Raw genomic sequence first — 18018 nt, forward strand, 5'->3', positions numbered from 1 at the left:
AAGAGACATTCTTTTGAAAAATAAACAAATGACCTCAAACCTTACCATGTCTAAGAAATTCTGCTGTTAGCCCAACTGCTTAGTTGAACGGAGCTGGTGTGTACCCGCCCCCCCCCCGCCCCCAGGCCGCTGGACCTCACCCTCCACAAGCCCTCTTGGCCTCTGGCACCCGATTCCAGGCCCTGCCTACTCCGGGCAGCCAATCCCGACCATTGTGGGGAAAGCGGGGGAAGGGCCGGCGCCGGAGCCGATTTGGCTCCGCCTGTCCGCCCGAGACCTTGAGTGCCAGCTCGTTCTCTCAGGCCCAGTTGCTGCGCCGTCCGTATTCAGGCTTTCGCTTCGCCATGGGCGCCGCAGGCTCTTCTGCGCTGGCTGGCCTCGGCCTCCCCGCACTGCGCCTCCCCGCGCAATCCCGGCCCGGGTGGCTCGGGGTCGCCGCCCTGGGACTGGCAGCAGTGGCGCTGGGGGCTGTGGCCTGGCGCCGCGCACGGCCCAGGCGGCGCCGGCAGCTGCAGCAGGTGGGCACCGTGGCGAAGCTCTGGATCTACCCGGTCAAGTCCTGCAAAGGGGTGCCGGTGAGCGCGGCGGAGTGCACGGCCATGGGGCTGCGCAGCGGCCACATGCGGGACAGGTACGGCCGGGTCGGGCGCGTGGCCTCTCGGGCAAGCCATGGAGCAGGAGGTGGGGCTTGTCCTCTTGGGAAAGGAGATTAGATATTTGCCTCCTGCGTTCTGGAGACTGAGGGCTGGCCTTTGATCCCTTAGCTGGGGAGGTCAAGCTCCTGTCTGAACTTGGTGAAGTAGGCAGCCCTGCCCCCTTGGACCGGCCCTCCTCTGTGGCAGGAGGGACTCTGACCTGCTTATCTCTGAGGCTTCTGCTGCCTGCAAGGCTTCCCATGCTGTCTTAGTATAAAGCCCAATAGCAGAAAATTAAGATGCCGTTGACAGTGGACAGGAACAAAGCAAAGCCCTAGTGTTGTTCAAACACACTGGCTCAGCCTTGCTGGGGCTGGTTCCTCCCGCTTCTCCAATCCTGGGAATTGTGCCTGTGAGGTTTGCTCCACTTTAATAAATAACCAGCGGAGTCTGCTCTTCTTCTGGGGCAGGGAGGGTAGCAGGAGGCTGTGAGGGAGAGTTCCCTACCCCCGGGGCTGGGGGGCTATTAGGAGAATGGTGCATCCACTTCTCCCAGGGGCGCTGTGGTCCTCAGCCAGGAATCTGGGAGCACAGTCCTTCCCTACATGAGGCCCACGATGCAGAAATTTCAATTTGAGGAGTCCCATGATTTTTATCTGGCTGGGATGATTTAGCTGGGGGAGGGGTAAAATATGCAAGTTGGTCATTCAAGGAACCTGCTAGCGGAAGGCCACCTGCTGCCCTGTGTCCACTGCAGGACGCGTGGGTGCTCTGCTGTCCTCTTGGAGAATATGGGCTCTCGTTGCACTGGAAAACATCACTTGCTTTAGAAAAGTGTTGCGTATGTAGACCATGTATCACACGGGAGATAGTCCATCCTCCTTCCCCATTCCAGATTTCTAATCCTGGAGAGGTTTTAAAACTGCAGTTTCCTGAGAGTGGTATCCCAGGCAGGACTACTGACTCAGAATCAACAAGAGTGAAGCCAACTTGTTTAGAAGTTTAATTCTCCCCTCCCTACAAGGGATTCCGATGCAGGAATTCAGGGGTTTTGTCCGAAGCCACTGCGAAGTGATGCTTGGAGCCTATTCCAGTGTGGAGGGCTTTAGAAGGCTGCTTGTCGCTGAAAGGACTTCAGGCACAGCAGTCCTGGACACCCTCCAAGAACTGGGAGCAGCACATGCCCATGATACACAACCAGAGAAAATGGACGCACACTGCTCCCTTCCGTGCGTGAAGGAGTGCAGTTCCTTCACAGATTTCCGGTTCTTCTCCATGGATCGTCTGATCATCAGAATAAAATGGTTGCTTTCCCACTCTGCATTGTTACCGCTTTGCTGTGACAGTCTGTACCCGGGAAAGTGGATGTGTCCTTGCCTGTGTTTTCCTGCTCCCGCTAGCATCCTACAATAAAGAGAACTGGATCAACTTTCCCAGGACGAGTGCTTGGGAGGGAGTGGAGTTAGGGAAGAGACTAGAGTGGCCGGAGGGCCATGAAACAAACACTTCTGCTCTTGATATGCAGCAGCTGGTGAAACCTTGTCTTGCAGATTATCTTATTGAAACTCCTAAGGATGGTGTGGGTTGCATACTATTACCTCCTTGTTGCAGAGAAGGAAACCATATCAGAAAGGCTGAATATCTCACCCAAGATCACAAAACCAGTATGTGCTGGAGGGATTTGAACTCAGGCCTGGGTGAGCATTGCTCTCACACTGTTTCTCTGAAACTAGGATGGGATGTAAAAGTACAGGGATTTTACAGGGATCAGGAGAGCTTGGACAAAGTCATTTAACTCCACTGAGCCTCAGTTTTGTCATTTGGAGAATGAGAGGTTGAACTTGATGATCCCTAAGACCCCATCTCACCTAGATATTTTTAAAAATGAAGGATCATTAAAATTTGAAAGCAAATTTTGAAAGTACTCTGCTTGATAGCTGCTGTTGCCTCCACATGAGAACACAAGAACACAACTACGCATATTCCTAGAATGTGGGCAAAGGACTCATTTAATTCCTCAACCTGTGTCTTTGAAATGGTTCAGAGGAGCTGAGACTGCCCTCTGCAAGTGCGCTGTGCCTCACTTTTCTAGAGCTATTTTGTTCAAAGCTCTCAGCATGTTTGTACTTGAGCTTGGTTGAGTACCTGAGCTTTAAGGTGTTTAAAGTCCACCCAGCCAAATACTGGCATTGGCTCTCTGGTGCAGATGCTGGCAGGGCTTGGCTGCCTTCCCTGACCTTGCAAATCCTTGCTCTTCCTACCAGCCACCTATGACTTACATCTGATCACTTGCACCTCTCCAAATCGCTTCTGAAGCCAGCCCTGATCTCTTGGAGAAAGGAATCTCTCAGTATATAACCCAGTGTGTCTTTCCCTTCCCACTCCCTGTGTGTTGGGGGGATTTTGCTTTCTCCACTTTGAGGCTCAGTTCCTCCTGCTCCCCAGGTCTACCTGTAACTTGAGAAATGAGCTTGTTCATGCCTTGGGCTCCACCTCCCCTTTGTGTTTGGTCACAGAGGTCACAGTTGCTTTTGGGGAGTCTGAGCCTGAAGCTCCCCCACAGATCCCGTTACTGCATGCTCACGTTTTACCTGTCAAATCAAGATACCAACATTTAGTGTTACAGGGTAGGTAGGGACAGCTTGGTCATGACAAAAATCCATACTCCAGAGTTCTCTTTTCCTCAGGTCTGGCAGGACAGAGCTAATTATTCATTCACTGGGCATGATTTGTGTGCAGAGATGAAAAATGTCACTTAGGTTGACAGAGTAACAAGGTGGTTGGGGCATGCCACGGACAGCAACCTTGTCTTTGTCCTGCCCCAGTGTTGAATCCCCTGCAAGGCACCACTTGCCTTTTTGATCGAAGTGAGTAGCAAGAGACCTCTAGCCACCCCTTCCCACTGTTAACCCCAGCAGTTCCCCTCCACAGGCTTTAGAAAGGGCAGCAGTGATAGCCACAGGGAAGGGCTTCTCTTGAAAGAGATGGATGGGGCGTGAGAATGCTCAGCCCATGGAGGCGCTGACAAGATTGATGTGAGCCGGCGCAGCGGCTCACTAGGCTAATCCTCCTCCTTGTGGCGCCGGCACACTGGGTTCTGGTCCCGGTTGGGGTGCTGGATTCTGTCCCGGTTGCCCCTCTTCCAGGCCAGCTCTCTGCTGTGGCCAGGGAGTGCAGTGGAGGATGGCCCAAGTGCCTGGGCCCTGCACCCCATGGGAGACCAGGATAAGTACCTGGCTCCTGCCATCGGATCAGCGTGGTACGCCGGCTGCAGTGCGCTGGACACGGCGGCCATTGGAGGGTGAACCAACGGCAAAGGAAGACCTTTCTCTCTGTCTCTCTCTCTCTCTCACTGTCCACTCTGCCTGCCAAAAAAAAAAAAAAAAAAAAAAAAAAAAAAAAAAGATTGATGTGCACCTGGGCTGTCACTCCAGTTGGAGTGTGTTCTGGTTGTTCTGGTTGTGTGCACATCTCAGAGGAGGGGGGTCCTGTCTGGGGATGGAGGCGTGTTGGAAGTGAAGGGTGCAGGCTTTGGTAAGATTAACTAAAGCAGGTGCTGTAGTCCATGTTGCTAAACAAAATACCTGAGACCGGCTAATTTATAAAGAACGGAGATTTATTGGGCTCTTGGTGTTGGAGGCTGGGAAGTCCAAGAGGGCGGCACTGAGATCTGGTGAGGGCTTCTTGCTGCATCGTAACATGGCCGATGGCATCACGTGGTGAGACAGCAAGTGCACCCGAGACAGCTTGCTTCTATGACAGAGCTGCTCCCCTGACAACCCGTGAATCCATGAAGAGATTGATTCATTCCTGCAGGCAGAGCACTCACCTGCTAAAGGTCCCACCTCTGAGTATCATTAACGTAGGAATTTGGAAATTATTTTCCCAAAACATGAAATTCAGGGGGATATACTCCAACCATAGCACAGGATCAGCCAGGCCGCTGCACCCAAGGTGAGGCAGGGAAGAGGGAAGAGGGCTCAGCCCCAAGGAGATGGGGCTATAATGAAATAGGCAGAGATCCTTGTTACAGAACTCATCCCAAGGATGAGTGGAGCAGAGAGCTCTGCAAAGACCTACGAAGACAACACTGGCTTCCTCAGAGGGGTAGGTACCCACTGCGGCCCAGCATAGCCAGCTCTTGGTAAGGAGGTAGCCAAGACAACTCCTAACATGCCATCACCTGTCACACCCTCACATGCCACTAATGCCAGCTAGCCCGGCATTGTCTGCTGGCTTGGCTGCATGGAAGGGACTCTGTCGATAGAGAGGCTCTAGTTGCAAGACCATCTGCCAGGGTCAGCAAAGTGCAGAGACTGAGCTCCCGACACTCCATATTAGATGTCATCACAAGGTTACCACTGGCATGGCTGCTGGTCCCTGTCATAGTTTGAGACGTCTCCCTGGGAGGAGCTGCCCCTTGTTTTAGAAGGGCTGCCCTCTTGATCCTGTCCACACTTGGAGAAGCTATGGCTTTTGATGGTTGCTCTCTCACCAGTGCCCACAGAGTTCCTCTCCCCCTCCACTTGTCTGCAGGTCCTATAGTGTTCTTGAGATTTAATTTTTCCTACAGGAGGAACAATTGTTTTAGCAGCCAGATCATTTGTGCAGTGTATTGCGAATCTGTGCTCTGCTGTAAATAAAAGCATGACTGATTGGGTCACTCTTCAGCTCATGCCAGGGGAATACAAAGTTGGGAGTTCTTGTCTAATACATGACACCGTGAATCTTTGTCCACTGCACCGGAAGTTGTGCAGAAAGAGGAAAGTTAGCCGACATAGGACCTGCAAGTCACAGTGAGGTGAACAGAGAAGAGGGCGTCCGCATTCTCTGCAGGCTGCAGCATCCCAAGACCTGGTCAGGGCTTCCAGGACCCTTGGGCCAGTAGCTTTGAACCATCCCTGGAAGGCATTTTGCTCTCCCTGGGGATCAAAGAGATGTTTAACAGGCTCCAGGGAAGCTTCTGACCATAGCAGCAGAGCCCCAAACCAAGTAAGCCTAAACATGAGGGAAGGCTGCTAAGCCAGTCTTATTTCCTGTTTTTCAAATCTGTAGATGTTTATGCATGGGCTAGACTGTCTGTTTCCAGGGCTGTTTTCATTAAACACTCTCCTTTTGGGGACACCAATGTGTAGACCTGAAGAATTGGGCTGGTCCTTGGTAATGATCCAGAGATAAGTGCTGGGTCCCTGGACAGGCAGGCAGAGAGTTCTGAGAAAACCAGAGGGAAACTGTTGAGAAGATGGAGGAGAATTTTCTGAGTGTGCCCTTGTTTGCTTCTCTGCAGGTTTTGGCTGGTGATCAAGGAAGATGGACACATGGTTACTGCCCGGCAGGAGCCTCGCCTTGTGTTGGTCTCCATCAGCTATGAGAAAAACAGCCTGATCTTCAGCGCTCCGGGGATGGACCAGCTGGTGTTACCCAGCAGGCCACCTTCCACTAACACACTCCATGACTGCAGGTGTTCTGGCTGGGGACATTCCACGAACTGCAACAGATTTGGTTTAACTTTAGGTTCCTCCCTGCTTTCTGTCTTGTTTGTTCAGGAGGTGATGGAATTGGCAAAGGAACTAGTTAAGAGACATATAGTCTGGGTCAGGATTGGGCCAGTGCTCAGGTGCGAGTGGGTGACGCAGAGAATTGTTTCATTGGTACCTAGGGTTAGGTTGAATCACTTAAGGCCTGCGGACCCAGCAGTGACTGTCCTGCAGAAAGAACCTGTTTATACTCACACATTTCTAGAATGGGAGGCATGGCATGCTGCATGGGGTCACAAGGGAAAGCGCCAGGTTCATCAGCAGGCAGAGGCAACAAAGGGCAAGTGCGGTCAGCAGCCTTCACGTGGTTTCTGCAGGAAAAACAAAAGCCTGGAGGTGGCCAGGTTTCGGGTTGGCCAGGTTGAATAATTTCAGCAGGCTGTGGGGCATGGAGGTTGTCCCTGGTTGTCTGCTGCCTGGCCCTGGGGTGGTTAGGATGTACAGCCCAGCAAGAAAGGGCTCACGGGAGGTACTTGGTGGTGTGGACTCTTTCATGTGAAAGGCATGCGTGCAGGATGACTGGTTTACTCTCTTCTGGGATTGGCTGGCTCTGGGAGGGGCGGCCCCTTCGGCATCAGCAAGGAGCACCAAAAATACAGAAGAGCATGACTAATACAGGTGTGCAGGGGGTACAAGGTGCCAGTCTTTAAGGCTCGTCTCCTTTCATTCAAGTCAGATGCACCTTTATTTCAGGATATCCAGCCCTCCAGCCAGGCATTCAAGGGAGTTAGTGGTGCCTGTAGCAGCAGCAAGTTAGGGCTGCACAGCAAGGATGCTGGAGCGATCTGGAGAGACTCTACAGCCTTGTTGTCCATGGTGGAGATGGAGGCAGTTGTAGGAAGCACTGGGTATGAGGGATCCTCACCTCTCAGGCTTTGGATTCTTTTCAGTCTAGGGGAACCCCTGCCAGGCTGGCAAGTTCCAAAGCTTGCCGAGTTTTGTCCTTTGATATTAGGAAGTGTAAGAGACTTGGATGCTTGTCATAGACTATTCTGGCTCCCTTTGTAATTGAGCTTTTTAAGCATGTGGAACTCAGTATTGCTCAACGATCCCAGGGCTCAGAGGAGAGCCTCAGATAGACTGCTTGAACCCTTATCCTGTGATTTTTCAAACAGATTGAGCTACAACCCAGTTTTCAAAACTGTGAAGCAATAATTCACTGAATACAATATTTTAGTTAATTCTCTAAGCAAGCCTAAGAAATGAGTACCTTTAATTCTGCTTTACAGATAAGGAAGCCAAGACACCAATCACTGTCACACCAAGGTGGAGCTGAGATTTGAACCCACCTGCCTCCGAGGCCTTTGCTTTTAACACCTATGTGCAGAGAGAGAAAATGATTCTCCCTAATGACATATTTTGAGCAGACAAATGCATTGATGAGAAACACTACAGCCATCCCCACTAGACTGGAGGGCATTTGAGGCTGGAGGGTGCCTGCTTAGCTCACATGCGTGGAGTGAGGATATGGGTGTTGACTCATTGGCAATAATCGTTTCCCCTCAGGCTCTTTAGCCCTAGGGAGGCACAAGTCTTTCTTGGATGGAAAGCAGGAGAAAGGAGGCTGCTGTGGGGATACTGACCCGGGACTGAAAAGGGTGCCAGGTGGAGTGGTGTAGTGTGATTGTCTTCCTCACATGCATTGTGTTTCTGCAGATCTCCGAGAGCTGTGCATTTGGGCTGACCCAGAGGTGGAATCCACACTCTGATCCTTCCAGCTGGTTAGGCCTGTATTTATGAGCCATTTTTTTAATGGATTGGTTGTCATGGGGATGGGTAAAAACTGAAGAAATTGTATAAGATGGTATCTTAGCTCCGGCTGCTATAACAAAGTACCATGGACTTGGAGGCTTAAACAATAGGCATTTATTCTCACAGCTTAGGAAGCTGGAAGTCTAAGATCAGTGAGAGTATAGATTCAGTATCAGGGAAGGGCCTTGCTCCGGGGTTGCAGACAGATACCTTCTCCTTCTTAAAAGGCCTTTCTGTGGTTGCACTTGGGGGAGGGGGCAGGGAGGCAGGGAGGCACGGAGAGCTCTTGTGTTCCTTCCTCTTGTAAGGGCACTTACCCCATCACCAGGCCTCCACCCTTTTGCCTTCATCCAAACCTAATCACCCAAAGCTCTTACTTCCAAATACCATCACAGTAAGGGTGAGGGCTTCAGTACAGGAAATTGGGGGAGACACAAGCATTCAGCTCATAGAAGATGAGCTGAATAACTAAAAAAATCATAAAAAACATACAAATTTTTAAAAAATAATTTCTATCATAGAAGATGGAAAATGACAGGGATTACCATACGCAACACCAGCCCACTAGAGATTAAAACAAAATAAATCACAACCTCAAGTTGGAAATAGAAAAGTCCCTTAACAGAGTCATTTGGACAGGCTGAACGTCCTGGGTGTCACTTTATTTTTCAGCTTTCACTGGCAGGGTACACAGGCAACTGCAGAAGAGCTGGTCTGTTTGGAGCAGTGGACAGTGTGGTTGCAGCTGAGCATCACAGGAAGGGCTGAAGGCCAGGAGAGGGACATCAGAGGGACAGAGGGACAGAGGCAAGAAGGAATCTGGGCCAAACAATGGCTCCAAGAAGGGGGTTAGAGGGGAAGCAAAAAACAGAGAAACATTAAAAGAGCAGCTTCAAGCTTTGACAATAGACGGGATAGGAGGTGAGAGGGCGAATCTACCTTTCGGACCAGGACGTTGGGCCTCCAGGTACCTAAGGGCCCATGTGAGCACCTCAGGTGTCCACATGGATTGCCTTTCCTTGTCTCACCTCTGGAATCAGCGTGCTGGCGCAGCATCCACACAGGATGTGTGTGTGAAACTCCTCCTAGAGTACTCGAAGGTAGGGGCACTTCAGGGCAGTGCTTTCCAGATGTTCAAATCCCATTGGCTCTCAACACTGATTCAGATCACACCCGGAACCCTCTGCCCACCCCACATCTTACTTGTGGCATTGCCCCCGCATGGAAAAACTGATGTTGATAAACAGGATGATTCCAATAACAGGGTGAAATTGTTACAGGTCAGTGGTTCCAACTTGTTCATCTTACACTAAAATGAAGGCGCCTCTATTAAATTACTCAAAGTAACTTTTATTACTTTGAGAGGTGGTGGAGGGGGAGAGTTCCCATCCACTGGTTCCCCAAATGCCTGCAAAAGTTAGGACCAGAGGCCAGGAGCCAGACACTCAATCTGCGACTCCCGTGTGAGTGACAGGAACCCAGCCTCTTGAGCCATCACCTGCTGCTTCCCGGGGTCTGTGTTAGCGGAAGCTGGAATAGGGAGTGTGGATGGAGCTCTGCTATGTGGTGCAGGTGTTCCAAATGGCAAAACACCTGCCCCTAAAGCATACTTTTTGGTGACAGATCAGTATGTGGAAAGTATTTTAAGAGGTTTCAAAGAATGAATTAAATAACCATAACACATCATCTTTTCCTATGTAGTTATGTGGAAGATTTCTCTGGGCTCCCTGCTACCCATATGGGAGAACTGAATCGAGTTCCAGGATCCTGGCTTCAGCCTGGTCTTGCCCTATTATGGACATTTGGGGAGTGAAATAGTACATGTGACATCTCTATCTCTCTCTCTGCTATTATGGACATTTGGGGAGTGAAATAGTACATGTGACATCTCTCTATCTCTCTCTGCCATTTAAGTAAATAAAATAAATTAAAATTTAATGTTTTCTGTGTTCACTATGTGGGAAGGATAGGCACTATATTATTATCACCAATATACCAATGGACACAGAAGATCAGAGGAATTATGTGATTCACTTAAGGTCATGGAACTAGAGGAAGGGTTCCAATGTGAACCAGGATCCAAGCGCAGGGCTCTCCTGCCACAGGCAGTCCTCTTCTGAGAGCATCTCAATCCTTGCTGCTCAGCGTGCGCTCCATGGGCCAGCAGCGTAGATCTCAGGAAGCTTGTTTGGAGTGGAGGCTCTTAAATGCCCACACGGACCTACAGGTCCAGTGTCTGCGTTGGAGCAAGATCCTGGGTGATTCATACGCTTGGCAGAGTTCGGGAAGCTCTTCCCTCTCCCCTCTGCTTCTGCCCCGCTACGACTCTCAGACCACTCCCGAGTCCCCTGGGACACTCAGGTGCCGCCAGCCCAGCTGTGCCATCTTTGACACCATCACTCAGTGCGTTGATGTCAGTAACCGAGTGTTCTCCTGTGACCCTTCCAGAATATTCGGTGTTGACATCCAAGGCAGAGACTGTGGTGACGAGGTCGCTCAGTGGTTCACCAACTTCTTGAAAACGGAAGCATTGAGGTTGGTTCAGTTTGACACGAAGTTGAAGGGAAGAACATCGGACAAACTTTTCCCTGTTTCTGTACAGAATTACCAGGTGAGCGGCAGAGTTTAACTTCACCTCTCTCAGCTGTCTTCTGTCTCTCTGCTTCCTTCTGGGCCCATGAAAAACCTCTAATGGGACCCCAGGTGGGAAAATATGGTAATGAACCAGGTGAGTGTTGAGGAAGGCACACCTGCAGGGATTCCAGGTGTGGAGAGGGAAGTAGACAGACAGATGCCTCCAAAGTGGGATGCCTGGGTGCATGGCGGATTGAACAGGGGAGGTGCCATGGAGGCACAGTCGGGGGTCCACAGCTGGTGGGTGGAGACTCAGGAGAAGCCACAGTGAGAAGTTTGGGGCCAAATCCAAGTTTCCTGAAATTACAGAAGCAGACCCTTTAGGCCCTCCTTTCATAGTCTGTGTGGCAAGGCCATTTCAGGGCTGGGAAGGCACCTGCTCCTAGGGAAAATGGCCCTGGGCCAACCACAGCCCCAAGACCAAAGCCTTTGAGTCTGCAGTGGGGTTTAAAATGCAAGTCCCTCGGGGAGGTGCTCCCAGCGCCCCTGAACTGCAGGCTCCCTGAGGGCTGGGCCTTTGCTCGCTTTATTGCTGCTCCCCCAGCTAGAGCAGTGCCCGGTGCCGGGCGGTGCCTAGTGAGTGCTTGTGGAGTCAGTGGCTGTGGTTGAAAAGTTGACTATGAGCAATTGACTGGTAGCGGACCCTTCCCTGTGGGGTGGCTGCTGGGGGCGGGAGTGAGGAACACCGGAGAGGAGGCCTTGCAGGTGAGATTGGCCCCCGCTGCTGCCCTATCCCTGGCCGTTTCCACGTCCACCGTCACCCCTGCCCCCCGATTGTCCACATGAGGTGGCTTTGTGCCTGGACTGGGCTTCGCTCTGCGAGGGGTGCAGCTTGTTTCCTGGGACGCAGAGGCTGCATGGTGCTGTGTTCCTGGTACAGGTGGCCTACCCAGACTGCAGCCCACTCATGATCATCTCGGAAGCCTCCCTGGGGGATCTGAATACGAGGCTGGAGAAGAAAATCAAGATGGAGCAGTTCAGGCCCAACATCGTGGTGAGGGGCTGCGAGGCCTACGAGGAGGTAAGCGGCCCCCTGCTTTTGTGCGTTGTGCGTGGTCTGCTGGCGAGGGGGTTAGGAGAGGGCCAGCTCACATCCTCTCCTTCCCTGAGATTCTCGTCAGCCTTGTGGGGCTGTGGCCTCATTGCTGCCGCTGTCACAGGCTCGGCACTGCTCACCTTCCAGTGCTCCAGCCCCGACGCAAGCAATCAAGTCACAAGCAGTCTGAGAGTGGAACACACAGCATTAGGTCAGGGATCATGGACAGAAATGGAGATGAAGGAAATAGCTGCCTCCCTCTTCCCTGTATCACCTGCCAATGCTCTCAAAGACCTGAGACTCCTAGAAGCCCCAGACCCCAAAATGCAGGCCCAGAGCCTGCAGGGAACCGCTTATGAGTAGCACCCGAGACACTGCTTGTGGTGGCTTGAGCGCTCTCGCATGTGCTGGCCCCCTCTTGACTGACACTAGAACTTTCTGGGCTCTTCAAGGCCACTGCCTTGCAGCTCTAAAGGGACGAGACAGCCACGTCAGACCCCAGCAGCAACACAGCTGTCAGTCTGTGAACTCCACTCGGCAAAGGCTGCTGGGTGTGAAGCCTGGGGCTGGGGAGTGGAGTGGGTGACTCTCAGCACTGGAAGTCAAGGTGACAAACAGCATCTGCTGGGGTCTTCCAGGGTGGGAGGCACCAAACTAATTAGCCACTTCAGATAAATTACTTTAATTACTTCATATAAATTGCAACAACCTTGTGAAGTCTGGCTTATCCTGCCCCTTTTTATAAGGAAACAGAGGCTCAGAGGGGCCCCAACTTTGTCTACAGGTAAGCAGTGGCAGTGGAACCCCAGACCCACAACTCTGCAGAGCCGGCACGATTCCCCTGTTGAGATCCCAGGTGGTTCACCCCGAGGGAGAAGGTCTGGGACACGCTGTTAGTTCTTCCATGCCTTGAGATGGGCACATTTCTGTCTCCAGGAGTAGAACCTGCCGTTGTGGTTGGTAGATGTCCTTGCAGCTTGACCTTTGCTTAGAGCCTGCTAGAAATCCCCGTACAGGTAGCTGCTCCATAGTATTCGATGCTATTTTAAACATTGTATAAAGAACTCAGCGTCTTCTTGTTGTTATCTTGAATTTGTTACCTCGATCCTCCAGTTCTTCTTTACATGTATTAATTTTTAAAAAGTTGATCACCATAGGAGAGAGGAGGGAGGGGAGTGGGAGAGTGGGTAGTGGGTAGGAAGGTGGGTCTGGTGGGAAGAATCACAATATTCCTAAGGTTGTACTTATGAAATGCAAAAAAAAAAAATTGATCACCTATTGTGGGCCAGGCACAGGGTCTGGAGCCCTGGATACAGAAATGGAAAGAGGGTGCCTGCCCTGCAGGACTTCCCCGTGTGAGAGGCACGGTCCTGAGACAGTGGCAGCGTGGTGGTGACACACTCAGAAGACACCAGGGATGCCGAGGTGTAGAGATGCCTGGAGGCGAGTCTTTGTCACACTGCCTGGGACACCCACATTCCATGTCCAGGGCCTGGGTTCAAGTCCCAGCTCTGCCTCCAATTCTAGCTTCCTGCTAATGTCCACCCTGGGTAGCAGCAGATGATGGCTCAAGTTCCTGGGTCTCTGTCACCCATGTGGGAGACTGGATTCAATTTCAGCCTTCTGGCTTCTGCCTGGGCCAACTCTTAACTTTTGTAGGCATTTGGGGAGTGAACCAATGCATGGAAGATCTGGCTCTGGCTCCCTGCCTTTCAAATATAAAAAAAAATAAAAATTGTGTTTTTAAAATAGCAGTTCCCTTAAAACAAATTTTGAAAAAGAAAGAAGTAGCAATGCCTAAATCCATGTGGAGATGGGGCTGAGGAGGGGTCAGGTGGAGACGCCTGGCAGCAGTGCTGTGCGTCTGTGCAGGGTGTGGGGGCCAGGGTGGGACAGGGTTGCTGTGATAAGGAGGGAGCCACAGCAGGGACACAGGCATGCCCGGCCATGACATCCAGGGGTGCCTGCAAGTATTTCAGTATCACACGAGTACTGCGGGTGAAGGAGAGGTGGCAGGAGGGGGCTGGCCTAGGACTGGCTGGCGGCCACCGTAAGGAGGGGTTTGGATTTGATACTGTGTATGTTGAGGAGCTGGGAATGATTCTGACAAGGAAGTAATTAAGATTTGCATTCATCCAACAAGTATTCGGTACATGCTTCCAGCGTGCCAGGCCCGGTGTCACACTGCAACTGCCCAGAATGTTCGATGAGAGCTAGGAAGGCCTGGGGCAGAAAGCCCAGTGCCACACTTAATCCCCAGGGTCATCGATCTCACATGGGGCTCTGCAGACCTTACCCGTGGCCTCTAGCAGCAGTGCGAGGCGTGTGACGTATGCTAGTGCAGCAACAGGGGCAGCTCACTCTGAGGGCCCCGGAGAAGCAATGAGACAGCAGGTGTGGGGGGCATGGAGGTGAGAGACGAGGGGATTGTGGAGGACATGGGAGAAGAAGAGGCCCCCACGTACTTAGGGACCAGCTCCTTTCTCCCCAGGAATAAACCCGATCTCACAGGTTCTGATATATATACAATTTAGGAGCCTCTTTAGGAAAAAGAAAGTAACTGAAGCAAAATTATGTGCAGGTCCTTGAAAGACCTGCCTCGTTTGCTTCCCTGTTTCTCCCAGTTGAAGGTTTCCATGTTGTCTAGTTGTGTGCACATCAGATGGAGCCATTCCATGCTTGTTAACCATCAAATGAAATCAGTGCTTGGTTGTAAGAATGCACGTTCCTAAAGACTGGATTAGAAATGAGTCCACAGGGGCGGTTTTCATGTAGCAGTTAAGACACCCATGCCCCATACCAAAATACCTGGGTTCGAGTCCTGGCTCTGGCCCTGACTTCAGCTTCCTGCTAATGTGTACCCTCCCTGGGGCAGCAGGTGCTGGCTCAAGTAGTTGGGTCCCTGCCAACGATGTGGGAGACCTGGGTTGAGTTCCTAGCTCCCGCGTTCCTGGGATCTGCAGAATGAACCAGAGGATAGGAATTCTCTCTTTCTCTTTTATTTTTATTTATTTTTTAAAGATTTATTTATTTATTTGAAAGGCAGAGTTACAGAGAGACAGAGGCAGAGAAAGAGAGACAGAGAGAAAGGTCTTCCATCCACTGCTTCACTTCCCAATTGGCCACAATGGCCAGAGCTGTGCCAATCCGAAGCCAGGAGCCAGGTGCTTCCTCCAGGTCTCCCATGTGGGTGCAGGGGCCCGAGGCCTTGGGCCATCTTCTACTGCTTTCCCAGGCTATAGCAAAGAGCTGGATAGGAAGTGGAGCAGCCGGGACTTGAACTGGCACCATATGGGATGCTGGCACTGCAGGTGGTGGCCTCACCCACTACACCACAGTGCCGGCTTCTCTCTCTCTCTTTTTAATAATGATAATAATTTGTCCCCAAAGCAGCCCTGCCGTTTGTCCATTATTTTCTGAAAAGCTTTCTTTCAGGGAATATGATTATTTTTGTGGATTTGTCTCTGTTGAAGGGTAATTTGTTTTATTACTAATCACTTAAAATCTTGAGTCAAGGGAATAAGAAAAGATGCCTCATCCCTGGCTGAAAAATGTTTCCCCTCCTATAACTTGTCAAACGTAATGTAAGGTAAGCCTAATTCTGCTCTCAGGCAATTGGAGTGAGTAGAGTCTTTTTTTCCTTAAATAACAAACTGTTGAGTGAATTTGTGCTGACAAATCCATTTGTTGTTTTACTCCTACACTGTGGTGAACTCACAGGAACAGTAAATAAGATCACTCTTGGTTCTCTGGAGGAGTCACCTGGCCATGCACATTTAACAAACAAACAAAAAGACCCTTACCATGATGATAATGTTGCTGATTTACTCTGTCTTAAATTAGGAAGCCCACTAATTAAGGACCTGACATATTTGCTTGCCTACCTAGCACCACACTAAACTAGAATCCTTTCCATTAGTGGGGCTCCGTTAAATATTAAAGTGAAATGATAATGCTGGTAAATATTTAATAGGCTAATAATAAAAAAATAGCAAACCTAAGCATGGTGCAGAAATCCAGGCCACTTCTTATTGCAAGACTATGGAGCAATAGGAGACTCCACTGTGCAACATGTACTCTTTCTTTCTTTCTTTTTTTTATTTGACAGGTGGAGTTATAGACAGAGAGAGAGAGAGACAGAAAGGTCTTCCTTCCGTTGGTTCACTCCCCTAATGGCCACTACGGCCGGTGCTGCACTGATCTGAAGCCAGGAGCCAGGTGCTTCCTCCTGGTCTCCCATGCGGGTGCAGGGACCCAAGCACCTGGGCCATCCTCCACTGCCCTCTTGGGCCACAGCAGAGAGCTGGACTGGAAGAGGAGCAACCGGGACTAGAACCTGGCGTCCATGTGGAATGCCAGCACTGCAGGTGGAGGATTAGCCAAGTGAGCCGCGGCGCCAGCCAACATTTATTCTTTTGAGACCCCAACTACTTTGTACTTCTGCCTTGTAACTCAGAATATGGAGCAAAGTTTTAGAAAGCTGCATCCTGTGGGTCAGCGTGATGTGTTTGAGTTCTGGGGATGCAGAGCAAGGACGCTGAGAACAGTGTAATCAGCCAGTGCCTCTCATGTTTGTTGCTGAGCCCTGTAGGAGTGGCAGTCTCTCCTGAACTTTGCTCCCTGTCCTGCTGAGCCAGACTTGATCTTTTTTTATTTTTTTTATTTTTTTTATTTAATGGAATGTCTTGTTTGAGCCAGTCCTCACTCCACATCAGGGAAGAACTGTGCAGACGCTGTGTTACCAGTCACTGGGCAAGTGCTTCCCCACAAGACTTCTGGAGAGGATTTGAAGCCCTGCAGCTATGGTTAGAATCCCAGCCCCAGTTCTCACTGGCGTTGTGAGCTGGGTCCTCCCAGTTCTACCCTTTTGCCACTGTTGAAAAATGGAATTTTGGCAATCGTCATTATCAGAACTTTTAGTGCCCACTGGTCTGAGCTGGGTTGAGTCAGGATTTTATGTGGGTGCTTAGATAACCTGCCTCTGCCCTGGCTTCAAAATAACTCCCTCTCCCTGGCTGCAGGGACTCCCGAAGCAGCAAAATAGTAGCAGCGCATGTGTAAAAGTAGCGTCTGTCAAAAAAAAAAAAAAAAAAAAAAAAAAAGTAGTAACAGTTGCGCTCACAGTGACTGAGCTGGAGAAGGGAATCCTTTAGCCATGCCGAAGCTGGGAGTTCCACCCGGATTTCCATGGGAGTTCAAGGGCCCAAGCACTTGGCCCTCACTGGTGCAGTAGCAGGGAGCTAGATTGGAGTAGCCGGGACTCAACCCAGTGATCATACAGGATGCCAGTGTTGCAAGTAGCGGCTTAACCCACTGCGCCACAACGCCTGGCCCCTGCTTCAGTGTTTTAATAATAGAAAAACAAGTTTGGTCTGGGAAGAACACTTTTGGTCTCTGGTTCCTGGTCCAGAGCACCTAAGCCCTTGGAATTTCCTGAGTGACGAGTGATAGGAGCAATTTTGTTGTTCATAGCAAGCACCTGTCAATCATATCTGAGTTGATGCTAATGAGGTGACCCTTGTTGGGGTGGACAGGGCTAGAGAGGCTGGTGATTGAGTTCAGTCATCCAGAGGCCAGTGATTTCCTCACCCATGCTTATGAAACGAAGCTGCTGTGGCAACTCTTAGGGCTCGAGAGCTCCTGAGCTGGCGGCACACGGAGGGGCTGGGCTGGGCTGGGCTGGGCTGGGCTGGGCTGGCTGCAGGTCCAAAGGGAACCCCAGCAGCCCCAGCCCCGTGCCTGGCCCTGTGCTTCTTCCACGGGGATGTTCCTGAGTTGGATGCTTTGCAATGATCCAGGAGTAGCATAGCAGTTGCCCCGTTCTGGGAGTTGTCTTAGCAAATTATTGAGCCCTAGGTCGGGCCATGGGAGCCCCTGATTCATATTGGGTTGGTGAGAAGCACAGGTCACAGTCTGGGGCTTACCACTGGCACCAGAAATGGGGAGCATCTTATGGGGCTGAGCTCTCAACTGTGGCCCCTGCACTAGCTTCAGTGAGTGTGAAAGAGCAACTGAAACCTAGGACATCCCACTGGTGTCAGAATCACAGACTGACCTTGGGAAAGAGCACTTTGATTTTTTGGTAGTTGCTTTCAGAAAGACCCTGAGAAGCAGCTTAGACTAAAATAATTTTGAAATTTTGCTATTGGCATGATGAGGCTTGTGAAGATCAGAAAGGAAAAAGAAGAAAATAAAAGTGTATTAGAAGCAATGATATTGTTTATTACACAGAGTGCTCTGAGGAGCCTACTGCGTGGGTCTCTATCCTGTAAGACATAGCTATGTATACAGATGGTCTTGGCATATGAGGATCATCCCACTGTTGGAATGTCAGTGCCGTGTGAAAGGCCCCCCGAACTCAAAAGGAATCCTGAGACTGAACAAGGGAGAAGAAGGATCTATCAAGAATAAAATAGTTTGTTCT

The 18018-nt window shown here is 50.7% G+C and overlaps 1 protein-coding gene across 1 annotated transcript in view; it reads left to right on the plus strand.

The window, feature by feature from the left end:
- Positions 1-247: 247 nt before the first annotated feature.
- Positions 248-18018, plus strand: part of MTARC2 (mitochondrial amidoxime reducing component 2) — a 28819-nt gene continuing 11048 nt past the window's right edge. The window contains exons 1-4 of the mRNA XM_002717499.5: positions 248-631; positions 5923-6096; positions 10373-10535; positions 11439-11579. Of these exons, the coding sequence (XP_002717545.1) occupies positions 345-631; positions 5923-6096; positions 10373-10535; positions 11439-11579 (765 nt within the window). The 5' untranslated portion in view covers positions 248-344. The remainder of the gene's footprint in view (positions 632-5922; positions 6097-10372; positions 10536-11438; positions 11580-18018) is intronic.

The sequence above is a fragment of the Oryctolagus cuniculus genome, chromosome 13 (genome assembly GCF_964237555.1).
Source record: "Oryctolagus cuniculus chromosome 13, mOryCun1.1, whole genome shotgun sequence".
Taxonomy (NCBI): domain Eukaryota; kingdom Metazoa; phylum Chordata; class Mammalia; order Lagomorpha; family Leporidae; genus Oryctolagus; species Oryctolagus cuniculus.